At 40.1% G+C, this 16,420-nt stretch overlaps 1 protein-coding gene across 1 annotated transcript in view; it reads right to left on the bottom strand.

Annotated features, from left to right (window-relative positions):
* Window positions 1–5: 5 nt before the first annotated feature.
* Window positions 6–16,420, bottom strand: part of LOC113017186 (endophilin-A1-like) — a 61,749-nt gene continuing 45,334 nt past the window's right edge. Inside the window, exons 2-9 of the mRNA XM_026160340.2 lie at window positions 13,620–13,688; window positions 12,466–12,538; window positions 12,213–12,356; window positions 11,911–12,044; window positions 11,627–11,785; window positions 11,069–11,172; window positions 10,846–10,976; window positions 6–9,365 (exon numbers count right to left, since the gene is read on the bottom strand). Coding sequence (XP_026016125.1) covers window positions 9,169–9,365; window positions 10,846–10,976; window positions 11,069–11,172; window positions 11,627–11,785; window positions 11,911–12,044; window positions 12,213–12,356; window positions 12,466–12,538; window positions 13,620–13,688 — 1,011 coding nt within the window. The 3' untranslated portion in view covers window positions 6–9,168. The remainder of the gene's footprint in view (window positions 9,366–10,845; window positions 10,977–11,068; window positions 11,173–11,626; window positions 11,786–11,910; window positions 12,045–12,212; window positions 12,357–12,465; window positions 12,539–13,619; window positions 13,689–16,420) is intronic.

Genomic DNA, 16,420 nt, shown 5'->3' on the forward strand with positions numbered 1-16,420 from the left:
CCTTGTTTGCGCCGTGTCATCATAGTGTTAATCTTTATTGTCATTACATTGTAGTTCATCTTCACGACAAGCAGTTATACATACAGTGGTCTTAGATTATATCATTGTCCAATACAAGGAGAGCAACAGTTAGAGTTAGTATCACAGCTAGATTTTTTCCATTGACCAACCCCACCCCCAACCCCCCCAAAATACCCCTTCATCCTCCCCCCAATCACTACCCCTCCCATACTCTACACCATACACCAATGTATTGACGACCGTCAAATATGTCACAGGTGCCTAACCATTAAATAGGACACAGGAATAAATAAATTAATAAATAACCAAATCAATACATACAATACATATATAAATAAATAAATACCAACAAGGTGTGTATATATTAACATACACACAAGTAGCTCACCAGAGGACAGCAGGTTCCAAAGTCATAGGGCCATTTCATACAGCCACAAGGCATAAAGTATGATTATGTAACACAGCCACAGTTCAGACCCCGGCCACATTATTACACCCCAAAAATCATGGTGCAGAGATTAGATTTAGTTTTGCAAATGTTTCTTTGAAGCAGGTCAGCTCTCAGAGGCAGACCCGCTCCCTTGGGAGAAATCCTTCTGCTTGAGTTAAACCTCACAGGTGGAGCCTCAAAAAAGCAAAAAACAGCTTGAGTTAAAAATAAAACACCAATTTTTATTTAAATATACTGTCATCCTTGGTGCACAAAGGAAAGTAGCTTACATTATTTTATTTTTTTTGCAAGTGGACACTCTACACCTCAAATCCTAATCTGTTGATCAATCAAGTATAGATCAATCAAGCCCAGTTTATTGGTGTATGCTGCCGTCTTTGAGCCAAGCAAGACAATCAATTCTTTATTTCTCCGAGATAACTGGCTGTAGCTTCAGGGGTTTCACATCACTCCAACACTAATTCTGAAGCACAGAGAGTATATTTGCTCACTGGTCACTTTATTAAGTACACTTTGCTACTACCGTACTGGGTTGGACCCACCTTTGCCTTGAGAGCTGCATTAATTCTTCATGGCATAGATTCAACGAGGTTCTGTGAACATTCCTCATTTATTTGGGTGCATATAAAAAGAAAGCATTGCACAGTTGCTGCAGATTTGTCAGTTACGCCCCCATGATGTGACTCTCGTCTTCCACCCAAGATGCTCTATTAAATTGAGATCTGGTAACTGTGGGGAACCATTTGAATACAATGAACTCTGATCACCCATCAGAAGACAGTTAGCATCAATACTCAGGTAAGCAGTCACATTAAATGATGCTCACCTAGTAGAAAGAGCTCAAACTTTGCCAAAAAAATATCCCACACTATATCACTCTATCACCAGCCTAAACTGTTAATACAAGGCAAGATGCTTTGTTTATGTCAAATTCTGATCCTATTGTCTAAATATCACAGCAGATATTGAGACTGATCAGATCAGGAAATGTTTTTCCCCTCTTCTATTGTCCAATTTTGGTGAGCTTATGTGAACTGCTATCTCGGTCTCCCGCTCTTAGCTGAAAGGAATGGCACAGTGTTACTGTTACTGTTGCGTTCCTATCAGCTCCAACCTTTGACCTTAACGAGACATTTTCACTCAGGGAACTGCCACTGACTGGATATTTTGTCTTTTTTTGGACCATTTTTAAAAACCCTGGAGATCCCTGTGTGGCAACAATGCCACATTCAAAGCCATGTGAATATTGTTTCTTCCCTCAGCATTATCTAAGTATTCATAGTCATAGTGCATAAAGGCACTGATTTGCTGTCATGTGATTGGTTGATTTTATATATGGGTAACAAGAGGTTAAACAGATGTCCATAATGAAGTGGGAGGTGATATTAACTATTGTATCTTACTGTTAAATTATACAACATATTTTTTTAGTTCATTGTTGCTGTACACTGGTGGAAACCATCAGCTATGAGAAGCCCCTAAATCTTCTAAAGCTACTGTTAGCAAGAAAATAATTAAGCCTGTAATTTCTCCAACCAGTTATCACAAGACACCAATAATACTTATACAATTTCGCAAATGCTTTCTTTTAGGTTATTAACCTGCTTATTAATACATAATTAATGTAAAATGACTTTTTTTTAGCAGAAGTCCAAATGTAAAGTATATTAGAATCTGCCAGCTGGTGCTTCTCAAGTTTAGCCCCAGACAATGACGGTGTTTCTCCTTTCAGAACAGCTGTACCTCTGAGGAAAGACTGGAGACCTGCAGCTTTTGTTTGGAGTGTCATGACTGATCTCTCAACTGGAGAGGTGAAACTGACTTTAGGTAGGTAATGTGGCCTAGGTCTGACTCTTACCAAGGTGAACAGGGGAAATGGAGGGTAACACTGTACAAGTCCCTCATTGAGGTTAGAATACATGTCGCCATAGAGGGCAAATCGCAGTGGAAGTGAAACAAAAAAAGCAAAAATAAAAACATCATTCAAAGAAATACAAAAAGTCTTAAAGCACTTTGTAAGTTGAAGAAGAGTGCCATATGAATTTTCAACAGGTCAAAGAGTACAATAACTGAACAACAAAAAACAGAAGAGTAGCAGAGTTAACCTAGGTTCACTGCACTGCAAGACAAAAGCCAGCAGGACGAACATCTCCCCCTTCTCTTTTTCCCTTTTTGAATGTTTTGACTTTTAAAAAATCCATCTCAAAAAGCAGACGTGAAGCGGTCCAGTTGCATGCAGCTCACACACATTCGACAGGCAGACTCAGAAAAATCAGGTTTTCAGACACAGAACTTACCGACAGAATAAAGTAAAAAGAAAACACTGAACATATGTTTGCACCAACCAAACCTCCGTCTTTTACAAAAACCTGTAACATTTATGCAAAAGCAGGTATATGGCAGAAAAAAAATTGAAGACTGGAAAGAGATTATTATAAAGTTTTATTTGATGATTGTATTGTTGTTTTCACGCATGTGCTTTGGCAATGGAAGAGATGTCTTAGCTCTTTCACAGATAGATAGATAGACAGACAGATGGGTAGATACCTCTTCCTTTGATGAAACCTTAAATTTTATTGTTCCATCAGAACTTATTGCCTTTATATTCAGTATTATTGACAGTTTATAGAAGATACTGTTTAGTCTGAACCAGTACTTTTCCTTTTTTATTATTATTATTACTATTCAAAAGGATTGTATAGTAGCTTTAGGTTTTCCCGTCCTTCAATCAAACTTCTATCAAATATTTTATCTTGACAAATATCTCAACTAAAGCATTTTGTTTTTGTTGTTTTCTGTCTTGCCTCTGTCACACTTCTTAAGTATCTGTGCCATTTTAGGTGGCATAGACTTTCTCTGGTATGTGTTATGCACTGATTAATCATTAGACTTTAGCAAGAGAAGGCAATAAGATTGTAAATATAATTATAATGGTCATGATTTTTTATATCTGCTTTTTAAGCCTAACCTCATCAGCCATCTCCAGGTCCAAATGTCCTTTCTGAACACTATTCATTTTTGTTTTTGTTTTTTTAAGGTCCAGATTCCGATAAAATTATCAGTGTGGTGTTTTCCAGGTGTTATAATTTATTATCCAGGCACCCATTAAAACAGTGATCTATGGGGTTTGGCAGAGTTAGCAGTAAGCTGACTTTAGTCACTGAGATAGTTGTCATTTAAAGACTGTATACCATGTTCTTACTGATGTCTTTCTGAAAAACTATAAACATACAGCACTTCTAGATGCAAATGAAGACTGCTATGGAAACTAGCAGTAACATATAGAGGGTCACTGAAGTTGGGTTAGTTGACATAATGATCTACTCCTTTGTAGCTGGCTACAGAGCAATAGGTAGGCTAATATCAACACATCAGCACAGGGATGAGGATGTAGGATGTGGCTTAAATTGTTCTCAATAAAAATGTAAGAGGATGCGCTGCTGGCAGATATAAACTTCATATGGAAGACAGAAAACACTGGACACAGATAAAACATCAGCCTAGAAGTCAGAGATGACACCATCCACTACACATGAATAATAATCAGTGTGTTACTGCATGTTTTGGATTGCTTAGTATGAAAAACTGTGGTCCTAAGTTCAATGTCTTGAGCTTTGATACCTAGAAACAGGGTTTAATACCTGATTACTTAACAAGCAGACAATCAAACCCGTCATTTTGCCTAAAGTTTGGTAGAAACCGTAAAGATTTTATATATTTTAATATGGTCCACGTTATACATGTAAACCATTAACCTGCTAATAGATCTTAGTATGTTGATTTTAGTAGTATAAAATGATCATATATGTTAATGGTCTGTAAGTAATAGGAAAAAAGATTGTAGTATAACCTGTTTAACATGAAAGCCGCTCTTCTGGCGGAGTATTCTAGAAAAATTCGGAATATGTTATATTTCTCTGTTGTTTTCAATAGCCTATATGTTACATTTAAGATGAGGTATTCAGTAATCAGGCACTAAATACTCTAACGTATTCTGCTCAACACTGCATCAACAAAGCAAGAGTACAGGAATGTTAAGCTAAAGGCTAGCTGGTTAGCCACTTCTGGCACATTAGCATCAGCCATGCTAACACAGATTCCTGCTGGTTCATAAATAATGCTCAGATAGAAAACCCTAGAACCCTAAGATTTTTTTTAAAATTATTCTTAAACTCTGTACAATAAGTATCAAACAGTCCGTTTTAAAAAATGTGTGACTGGTAAATTACAACTAGAATTCAAAGCAGAGATGACCAAGGTGTTGTCGTTTTCCTTTATCAGTTGATTTGACATAAACCCAGAACTATACTTAGATGCCTATTTCAACAAGTAACACATGTAATTATAGGTTTGTAGTTCTGTCCTCTATTTCGAAGAGAGCTCTTAATATTACTGGAATGTTTCAGTTATTTAAACTGAGTCATCTCTCTAATTGTGAGTCCAGATCTTTAAAAGTTGCTTTATCAGAGAACCTTTAACAGTAAATAATATCAACCTTTTTCATATGGTCGTTGTCAAAGTAGACTCCTTTACACTGCTTTTAACAATACTGCAGATCTGTCCAGAAACTGAGAATAATGAGAAGCATTTTGGCATTGTAGCCATCCTGCTAGATGCTACACATCGCGTTTGCAGCAGGGAGCTACCACCAACACAGAGTTCTTACTAACATTTAACTATTCCAGCAACTGTTTAAGAGAAAACTAGAATGAGATATCTGAAACATTTGGCTAAAGAATGGTATAATTATGCCTGAGATTATGACAACAGGTTCAGAAGCAAAAAAGATGTCACGATCGTAGGGTTAAAATAAATAAATGAGTAAATCTTGAATTTAGTGAGATGTTTAAGGGCATTAACAACATTCTGATATAACAAAATGTATCATTCTATGAACAAGAAGGCAGACAAAATTCTAAAACTTGAGTGCAACCTAAAAAAAAGTTTGGTCATCAAACAGCAATTTTGGTCATCACGCATTACTTTGAAGCTGACAGCTGGTTGCTGGTGAGTGTTCCGGCCACTGGTTGCCTAGGTTACCTTCTATTGTTATTCACTATCAGGTCATATGACAATACAGATATTCTTCACTATTCATTGTCTGTTGGCTCTCAGTCATCCAGGTCACTGCAGTCTAAGGAGCTTGTAAAGAAAAGCGTCTGGACTTCTTTAAGTTTGTTGATGATGTTTCACCTCTCATCCAAGAAGCTCCTTCAGTTCTTAGAGTTGAAGAAGCTTCTTAGATGAAAGTCCAGAAGCTTTTCTTTCCAAACTCAATAGACTTCACTCTTCATTGTTATATACTTCAGTTTCTCACCTGGAAGATGAGAAAAGTTTATCTTGGATCCCATCCTTTTCCCTTTGCCAGTGGTTACTTTGGCCATAGTCGCTTGAAGTCACTGAATGTCACGGACTTCTTATGGCCTCTGGTTGCCACATTGCTATGAATCAATTCCATTGTGTGCAACTTTACATTATAGATATTATTCAATGCAGATGGTTTAGCGAATGACTTCCATTGTGAATATGGCACATCTGAGCTGCACTGACCTTTGTCGGCCCAGTTAGTTGCCATTAAACACAGCTATAACAGGCAACTGGTATCATGACCAGGCAAAAATATAGTATATTCTCCCTGGTAAGCTATCGGGATTTTGACATAAACAATGTGAATCTGGAATTTAGTATTAGCATTACAACAGGTTTCATGACAGCAAAATGTTTTGATCTTGCTTTACTGTTTCAACATAAAGCTTAGCAACTAGTGTTAGAGAGTTTTAGTGTTTGAGACCAAAATACTAGAAGTTTTTCATTGCCAAATAACAATAAAGTTGGAAAGATTCTGAAATATTCACCACGGAATTTCAGATACTTTGTTTAGTGGGAACTATGATCATGTAAAATAGTCGGGCCCCTAACAGCACTCTAAAGATTAAAGCGTAGATGTGGCGTTGCCTGCGGTGCCGTGCACGGAAGGCGGATACACCCGCCGACTTAAGCATAGCGCTGGATCATGCGATGGTTGGTTGCTGTGGTAATTTTGAGCTGGCAGCGGGAGAGCTGCAGCTCTGTGTGTTTGTGTGTAAATAAAGGGTGCAAAGCATGTTCATGTTACCTGGTCTGCTGTGGTCATTCACAGTGGTGCCGAAACCCAGGACGGGAGGCTCGGCAGACTCAGGACTGGGCAAGCAGAGAGAGGAGATGGTGCAAATGGTGGCTGAGCTGGCAGCCATGCAGAGGGAGCAGGCGGCGGTGTGTCGCCGGCAGCAGAAAGAGCTGCCCGACACCGCCGCCACCCCCACAGGTGCTCCCCGACACCTCTGGGGTGGCCGGTCCGCAGCCTGTCACCGCACCCTTCCCCACTCCTCGGGTGGGAGTAGCTTGTGCCCGGCAGGGGCCAGCTCCCATTCCTGCTCTCCGGAGGAGGGACAAGGAGCAACTGCTGAGCCCACCACTAGCTCACCCACCTGCCCAGCCCGAGCTGGAGGTCAGCGTGGGAGGAACTTGCTACACCATCGCTGGTGGTGGAGGAGGCATGCGAGGGTCCCCGCCAGCCGGAAGCGGGGGTGGTGACGGAGGGGCCGCGCGAGGAGATGGAGGTCCCTGTGCCAGAGGAGCATGCTCAATTGGACGTGCACGCCAGACCGGCCTCACCCCAACCAGTGGCCGGTGTACACCGAACATCTGCCCAGCCGCCTGTTAGCTGGGGCTCACGACCGTGCCAGCCGCGCCGCGTCCACCTGCCACGCGGCTGACCTCCGGACCAGCTTCGCCAGCGCCGCTGGGTTCGTGGGCGGCCACCTGAACTGACACCCCTTGGCCAGGGGCCAGGGGCACCGACGATCCGGGCTGATCCCCTCTCCCACTCGTGGTGGTGGAGTAGGTTCGGCCGGATGTCTGCCCGGCCTCAGTCGGGCGATGGGGGTATGTGGCGGGGTGGGGCCTGCGGTGCCATGCAAGGAAGGCAGATGCACCTGCACAGCATCTGCAATCATGCCCCGCTGACGGGTCCTGTGATGGTTAGTTGTTGTGATATTGTTGAGCTGGCAGCAGGAGAGCTAAATCTCTATGTGTTTGTGTGTAAATAAAGGATGCAAAGCACGTTCATGTCATCGGGTCTGCCATGGTCATTCACAGTAGACTTTACTGATACTTCTCAGACAGATTGTTGGGTAGATATTAATTGTTGTAACTAGTGCTCCCAGCGTTAATCTCGTTAAAATGGCATTAATGTCATTTTAATGAGATTAACGCTGGGAGCACTAGTTGTAACTGTTCATCAGCTACTACATGTCCTACTGACGTGCCTTTTGGCAAGGGAGTATCACCTCCCAAACTTAATTATGTTTCTGAGCATGAGTTATTGAAAATCTGAAGAAATCTAAAATTGCTGTTTTTTAAGCCATCTAGCCACACACAGTCATGCATGCAAAAGCCACATATTTAGACAAATCAGCAAGCTCCTACTCCACAGAGTACAAGGAAACCACAGTATATAGAAAGGAAAAAACAAACAAACTTCTTTCTCACTATGCATACTGGAATGTTCAAATGTGTATCAAATAAAAAACAAAAACAAACAAGGCTCTGTTCAATAACATTCATCTGTGGCTGTGATGGCAAATCAGTGCTGCTTGGTAAAAAGAGTAACCCAAACTTCTCCTTTTCATCACTTGAACTTCTGCTTAGTGATGTGTTGAATGAGTTTCTTGATCCTCAAGCCTCAAAACCCCCCTAAAAGTTCCATTTTACAAGATAAATGGGTTTAAAAACAAGTGGATAAATGTTCTCTTTTCCATTCTAGCAAGACCAAGCTTACTTCAACACAGTCAATCTTTTTTTGGCTGGATCATGCATTCAGCCACTGAATTGAAATGCTATGCAGTGTCAGCAAAGGCAGAGGGTGTTACAAAAAGAGCTAGAGAGAGGTTGAAATATACCTAAATCGTAAACTCTATGGATCTGTGGCTCTGGGTTGTTATTTTGATGGTCTACAATCTGGACTATGGAGCCTTTCTAAAAGGTAGTGCTACCCAATGAAAGAAAATAACAAGACAAGAGAAAGTAACAAAGATAGACAGCTGGTAAAACTGTGACAGTTTCTGAAAAATTTAGGTATGAAAAAGAGCACAAGAAGGCAAGTTAAGGTAGAAAGAACAGTTACTTTTAGAGAAATACAGCAAGAAAAGAAGAAAGAAGACAGTCTCACAAAAAAGCTGTCAGGCAGCTAAACCGACAAGCAGGAATTTGTGCTGGCTTGATCATAAATACAGTAAGAACAGGTCAAAACGCACATACAGACACATACATGCACGTACATATACACCGTGCCTTATTCGCAAGTCTCCATAACCTCACAGTATTCTGTGCTGCCCGGCCAAGCACTGCGCTATAAAAGAACATCATCTCTTTGTCTTTTCATCTCTTTCAGTCCCTTGCTTATGCAGCTCTCACGCTATAATCCTCCTCTCCCTTTCTTCTTCTACTCTAATCGCTGTTCTACTGCCGCATCTTATGTATCCCATCTCGGGCTTCTCTCTCGTTTCAGTCCATTTTGTGAAAGCAGAATCGCACAGAAGCACAGAAGAAGAAGAAGAAGAAGTAGAAGGAGGGCGTGGTTTGTTGTTTATGCAAATACAGGCTGTTTTCTGGGTGTCTGGATTGGTCGAGGGGAAGCGGAAGGTTGGTAACAGGACCTAATGAGGGAGCGGCACCAGAATATCCACATAATTGATGGGGAAGAAGCCCGACTGGCCGTTGATCATACCCTCGTACCAGTTGTCATCGATCTGATTGGTCAGGGTGATGACATCCCCCTCTTTGAAGCCCAGCTCACCTTCATTCTCTGGTTCAAAGTCGTAGAGCGCTCGACAACATGGCTGGTCCATAGGGGCTGTGAATGGACAGAAGCAAAACATAGCGAGTCAGTTTCACTCTCTATGCGGCATTTTTGGTTATCTGGTTTGTTTTGGTTTAGCTTAATGACACTGTTACATACGGGGCCTATTTTGTTTTACTTAAGAATTTCTTGCTGTGCATTGAACGGGGCTAATTTGCTGGATATCAACATAATGGTTTGACAAGGCTCACCTGTTAACTGAAAACCATTTTAACTAACTTTGAAATCCTGCACAACTAAAATCCAGAGAAAGTCAGGAATCTTTTAAATAACTTTGTATATTTCATAATTAAACTTAAAATAAAATCATGCAAGTCCATACAAGTAAATTGTCTCGAATATGAAACAAGTTTAACAGACTCTAATACTACTCTGGAAGGTAGAAAGAAACTTTCAGCTGCTAAATAATTTCCCAAGGGGATGCCACAGTGGATGGATGCGCATGCTAATTTGGAACTCATCTTTACACCAGATGCCGAGCACTGGGAGTACACTAGCTTGCGACCCCCGAGGCTTGGTTTGTGTCTCCTTTCTGACATGCTTTAATTAATTAATTTTTTTTTGGGGGGGGGGGGGGGGGGGTGGCAGGCAGATAGAGCAATGAGCCACTGTGATGGCCTTTTTTTGATGGTGAAGACTCATTGTGAAACCTTGAGATAAGCATTTCTGATGTCGTTCCTGTGTTTTTCCAATTGAGGTGTTGAACATGGAGTCTGACTGAAAATTAGACATACAGATAGACAGATAGATAACGACTTATCAATCACAAGTTTGCAATGCCAATCAGTCCGATTTGCCTCACAGTTATGAATTTACAAGGCTTCACAACAGGACTTCACAAACCAGTGGGTATGTGGCCAATAAGTCTGTTTATAGGCCTTTCAGAAAAAATTTTTGACAATTTTGACCCAGATCAGGAATATATATTAAAAAATAAACACAAAACTCTCTTAAAGATGACTTTGAAATAGCGACTAAGATTAAAAACATCAAGCAATTGAGAACTGGGGCAATTTTCTTATACGCTTAAATACAACCAGACTTATTTTAACCGGTGGAGTTATTCCCTGCTGATTGCTTAAAATAGGGTTAATGCACTGCTGGACTGATTTCACTCCTCAAGGCTTTTATGTAGAGTCTGTAGTATCTACCGCTTTTACAGGATGCATCGTATGTTAAGGTTCAGTGCCTTGCACTTGGCAACATGGGCAGGAAGGGCTAGGAATTGAACTGCCAACCCTGCAGTTAGTAGGCCAAACCGTTCTTCTAAATCTCATCTGAACTCCCACGGCTTCTTCTATCTGGTAGATGTGCTCGTCTTTTTGCTCAGACTACATGAGGCATCCCAGATCCTGACTTACCAAGACACTACTGCAGATACCTCATCTCTACTGGACATTATTTGACAGATACCACTGAGCTGGATACTGGTAGTCATCTAACTGCACATCGAAGATTGACATCCTCTCTCTACCTGGTGATCTTCCTGGGGATTTGGCAGAGTGTATCCCTCCATTGTGGCTTTCGCTGGGTGGCAGCAGCTCCAGTGTCATTCTGGGTTTTGGAGTGTACTCCTTCCTCGGTTTACTGGACACTTCTTTTATCCTGGAAGGAAGCCACACAGTTAAGTTCTATCTAACCACACAGTCTATTTTTATAGCTTTATTTCTATCCTGAGTAGGAGGCTGGATCGATACCTGTCCTCCATCTTCCTGGAGAGCTGTTGGAGGATTTCAGAGGCACGACTGTGGTATTCAAACTGAGCTTGGACCAATGCTGAGAGCTGGCTCACCTGCTCTATCTGCAACACACACATAAACGTGTTTTTTGTTGTTTTTATTCTTCCAAACCCATCCTCCATACCCACGCTGGGCTGGCACTGGTTTGGCACAGCAAGGCACAAGATTGCTTGTCTTTTCCATGTTTGTATATAGCATAAAATTTTTTACTTGGAACATGTCAGTAACAAGAATAGACCTTAATATTTGATTTCATATGTTCCCCCCTTTTTTTAAAAAACAAACAAACATTGAACATGTTTTTGTGGCTGTAATATAAAATCTTCTTTTAATTTGCTGAGGGCACAATATGATTAGATTTTCTTCTTCTGATTGGTCTTCAAAACTCTGTTTTGGTATTAATGATCTGAGATTATTTAACACTTTTCTCTGTAGAGCTAAGGAACATATTTACCTTCAACTCTGATAATAATAAGTTATGGTGGAATTGGAATACGTATATTACATTATCCTTACGTCGCTCTCCAGTAGGTTAAACATGCTCTGCTCTGCGATCTCTTTGCTCTCATCAAACTTCTCCAGTGCCTGTTTGATTTCGTCATCCTGGACTTTCCCCTGACGCTTCTTCTTGTAGTCGAAGTCCAGACGTCGGCCTTCCATCTTCTTCAAATGATGCTGGAATAGATGAGAAAGGAACATGTGATATAAACAATTTAAGATTCATGTTGAAGAAGAATTCAACAACATGTCACCATTATAAATTCAATTTCCCACATATCTAATGTTACTTGTTTACCGACCTGTATCTCTTTGAGGTCTTTATCATGAAGATTCTGCAGTGGATCAATAAAGTTCTGTTTAACCTCCATGTCCAGAGCATCTTTCACCTCCCCGAGTTCCTTCATCGCCTCACCAGCATCCATGAGGGCCAAGCCTGGAAGTAAAGTGAGAAATTAGCAAAAAGCCAATTTTTCTGAGCTGCCAAGGTTGCTACCTGCTTATGACCTATTTTCCTCTATTATCTAATCTTGAATTGGAAAAAATAATTAAAAATGGTTAACTTTCTGATACATCTTACGTCATTTAACAGGTATACATTTACCAAAGCTGGACTCCTCTCCTAACTCCCGTCCAAACTTCAACATGGCGTCTCCTAGGACGGTCTCAGCCTGCGGATAACCAGGTCCTTTTTCCTGCCCACGGATCTTTGACATGGTGTTGATCATACTCAGCTTGGCTCTTGATGCTTTAAAAAGCAGAAATAACATCAGTAACATCAGGAGTCACAATTTGAATTACAATATAATAGTTTTGCAATTTTTTTTAGTATTCTGCAACCTTTGTATATTTAATACCTGGGTTAGGCTGAAGGTATTCTGTAGTTTTGGTCATGATGTCCAACACTGCTCTGCTGGTGACGTCCACCTTCTGCAGGGGAAACACCAGATTATCAGCATGTCAACTGATACTCACTCGTATAAACAGAGTAGAAAGTCCAGGAACAACTTCAACTACTTCCAAACTGCATAGAGCAGCTCCAGCAACGTTTTCAGTATGCAGTATAACTATTTTTCTTCCTGTGTATTTAGGCTTGTGGCCTTCATTAAGGTAATTATGAAACATATAACATGTTTGGAAGGATATTTCATAAAGCAGAAAAAATAAATCAAAACAACAACATGGGACCAACACTCATACAGAGTGATTATCTCTGGCAATAGAAAACTTGGGTGGTACCTTATATAGCCATAACCTGGAAAGGTGCAACTTCACCCTCAGTGACATAGGCCTATAGATAGGTCTGCCATCCCCTCTACCAAATATTACTAGGGGAAAAATGTGTATTCCCCAACCCTACAAACAACCCTACAAACTAGAAACTTAGAATGTTCACCTTCAAATTGGAAGCTGTACCTTAATGTCGAAACCAATGCATTTTAAAAAGTGCACTTTTACTTTGAAGGTGAACGCTCTGTTTCTGTTAATGACCACGATGAAGGCCAACAGCTCATCAGTTATTAATCAAGTAATAAAGTTGCTCTATATACTACATTGAATACAGCTTTGCAATATTTTCTAGATATATTTAGATATACATTAAAAAATCTGCTGGTGTAATACAGGTTTACAAGTTAGTCATATGTGGTCAAAGTGAAGCAACACATAGCAGCCAGTTAGGCTGTAGTTAGAGCACCAAACGTTACCTTTACGTATGTCTTGTTTAATTAAAAAAAACAAAAAACAAAACAAACAAAAGTATGCTAGTCTATCTCTGCTGTGCCCACTTACTTTGTGGATTAGATCCAAGAAGAATTCTGGCACCAAACCTTCTCTCAGAAAATTGTCATTGAAGCTTCCAGGTTATTTTAGCGATTATAACAAGTATAACTTTTAAATTAGCTAACCTCTACCAGCAGAGGTAAGAGAGATCCAGTTTCTCTCTGCTTCTACGCTTAACACTAAGCTAAGATTAAATCTGGTATCAGATCACAGACAAACAGGTAATTACCTTCTCCATTTCTTTAAAGTCATCATCTAGCTTGGTTCCTTCCGCCCCTCCAACCTTCTCGCTGACTTTCTGTAATAAGAAATCAGGGGAAAGAGACAGAAAGGGGAAGAAATATGGTTAATACTTTCATATTTGAGTAGCTTTGATTACTCAAACCCACCCTCAGAGGAAGAAACACCAAATTGCGTTTAAAGTGGTAATGAAGAAAGTTAGAAAGTCTGGCTGTGTGATAAGAGCAAAGGCAGAAAAAAAAGTGTTGTACAAAATAATTTATGCAGGAAAAAAGAGACGAGAAGGAAAGTCGGTGCAGTGACAACAGCTTTCACTCAACCTTTGATTCCTCGATTTTTTTGTCTTCTACTTTAATACCATTAGAATACAGTGTTTCAGAGTGAGTCAATAACAGTTTATTTTCATCTGTGTCCTTGGCCTGTGCAGGCAGAAATTGAGCAGTTTAAATTCTCAGACAGTCTCTTCATCCTAAATAAAACCTCTTTCAGATGGCCAAGCATCTCTCGACTGATGAGCCGGCTTTCTGCTTTCACTGCAATGCTTCAATATTTTTCTCAGAAACACGTTCAAGCCAGTGGCACCACTGAGTTCATAGACAGCAGACAATCTGAATCTGCGTTCACCTGGTATTATGTTCACCCTCATTAGATGTCTCAATGAACCGTAACACTGAACCTCCAGCGCTAAAATGTATTTTATTAAGGCTTATTAACTGATGAATGTATCAAGAAAACATAATAATGTGATTTTTCTTTCCCGCAGTCTTCTTTTTAGACAGACATGGATATTTCCTGTAAGTCAGCTGCAGCGCACCACAAGAAAGCAATTCAGATGTTTTTACAATTGTTTTGAAACCTGCAGCTTTCTCGCTATTATTGCAGCTGAATTCATTTCTTTGTAAGAGCCCTGTCAGAAACCAAAGGAACTCCAGCTGGGAATATTCAGCTGACTATATTACATTATTCAATAAAATAATAAAAGGTTAAAACTTGTAATCACTTGTTCTGAGAATAAATCACTTTTTTGCTTGATTTTTTTCTTTTGTTACTGCAGTCTTGGTGTGGATATTATCAAAATGTGGACATTTAAAATGTTAAAATACGGGTTAGGACAACAGAAGATTGCTCAATTATGCCCTGGGGGACGGGGCTATGGCTCGCTACATCCTCTTGCAGACCATTACATGTGGAAACCATTTGAATACAAGCGCGCTGATCCACACAGGTGTGCACACGGGTGTTCACTGTTTGTAGACTTAAATTACACCTTTCTTGGCTGCTACTTCAAAGCACATTGTGCGCTGTCTGTCCTGCGTGCTGCACAACAACATTGAATATTTAGTATTTACTGCTGTTTACACTTAGCTAGATTAATGCAATGGTGTTGTGTTTAGTATGTTGCTTTGTTTTTTTTTGCTTGTTTTCTATTCTTCTCTCAACAGGTGATCCAGGAGATTTTTTTTCTCCCACCCTTTCTCACTGTCCCTCTCCCCTTCTGTTTTTCTTTTCCTTCCTCTTTCTTTCTCCCTTTCCTATCCCTCACTCATGTCTGTCCCGTCTGCAACATCTGAAAATAAAATATAATAAATAATAAAAACTAAGATCGATCAAATGGACCAATACGGCAATGCCACAATGATCCATTTGGCAAAGTAAATCCACTGGGTATCCTTGTTGGTCTTCAGACAACAATTCTGACGACTAAAGAACCAAATGGGACAGGCAAAAAAAAAAAAAAGAAAAAAAAAGATTGCTCAATTATGAGTGGTACTCTTCACGAATGTGATGGATGATAATGGATTCATTTACAATCCCACCATCACAGTTCTGGGAGTTTGAACACCAAAAAGCCTCCTGGCTTCTCTAAGAAGTCACTTCAGTATGTGATCTTCAAAATGAGAACCAGAGCTCAGTTAAACAGTGTAAAATAATAACAAAGAACCCAAATCACCACAAACTCACCAAAGAGACCCCAAATTACCAAATAGCTCCAATCTAACATAACAATAAACACCCACAGAATGACCTTAAAGATACACAAAAGACCCACAAACAGCCTCATAGAAACACAAAGTTACCACAACGGCCCTAAAGACAAGCAAAATAATCAGAGACAAGAGATACAAACAACCAGAAACCAACCATTCAAAGACAACGCAAACCACTCAAAACGATCAAAAAGGATCAAAAGCCACCAGTAAATGGCCACAAAGACGACTGAAATTACCAAAATAATCCCCACCACAAGCAGAACAACCCTGAAGAGACACAGAAGAAAAAAGAAATGAGTAACAAGGAAAGGGAAATATCCATATATCAGACACCCCTGTGAAGTAAGGAAATTAAACACTTAAGAGACAAAACAAACACAAAGACACACTTAATTACTGAAATGATCCTAAAGACAAGCATAATTAACCACAAAGAGTCCACAGACCACCAACAAACGACACAAAGTAACCTCAAGTAATTCATCTCTTTCAAAACAAGCAGTACCAGTTTTTCTTCACTTAACCAAAATGTGATTATTTCCTCTAAAAATCTCCTCTTGTAGAGTTCAGACTGAACAAAAAAAGCAGGACTTAACGTTACACAACTACAGCCCTGTCTGTAATAACAAAGACACAGTGGAGCGAATGAAGTCTGCACAGCAAAGACAGCAGACTCATCACAAATGCTGTGACCTCCATCTGACTGCAATCACACTGACGCTCAGTGAGTTATAGATATTGCCTTGCTTATATATAGATCTTTGTTCTGCTCTGCTTGTCACTGTAGGAGAGGGACTTG

Source organism: Astatotilapia calliptera, chromosome 3 (genome assembly GCF_964374335.1).
Source record: "Astatotilapia calliptera chromosome 3, fAstCal68.1, whole genome shotgun sequence".
NCBI lineage: Eukaryota > Metazoa > Chordata > Actinopteri > Cichliformes > Cichlidae > Astatotilapia > Astatotilapia calliptera.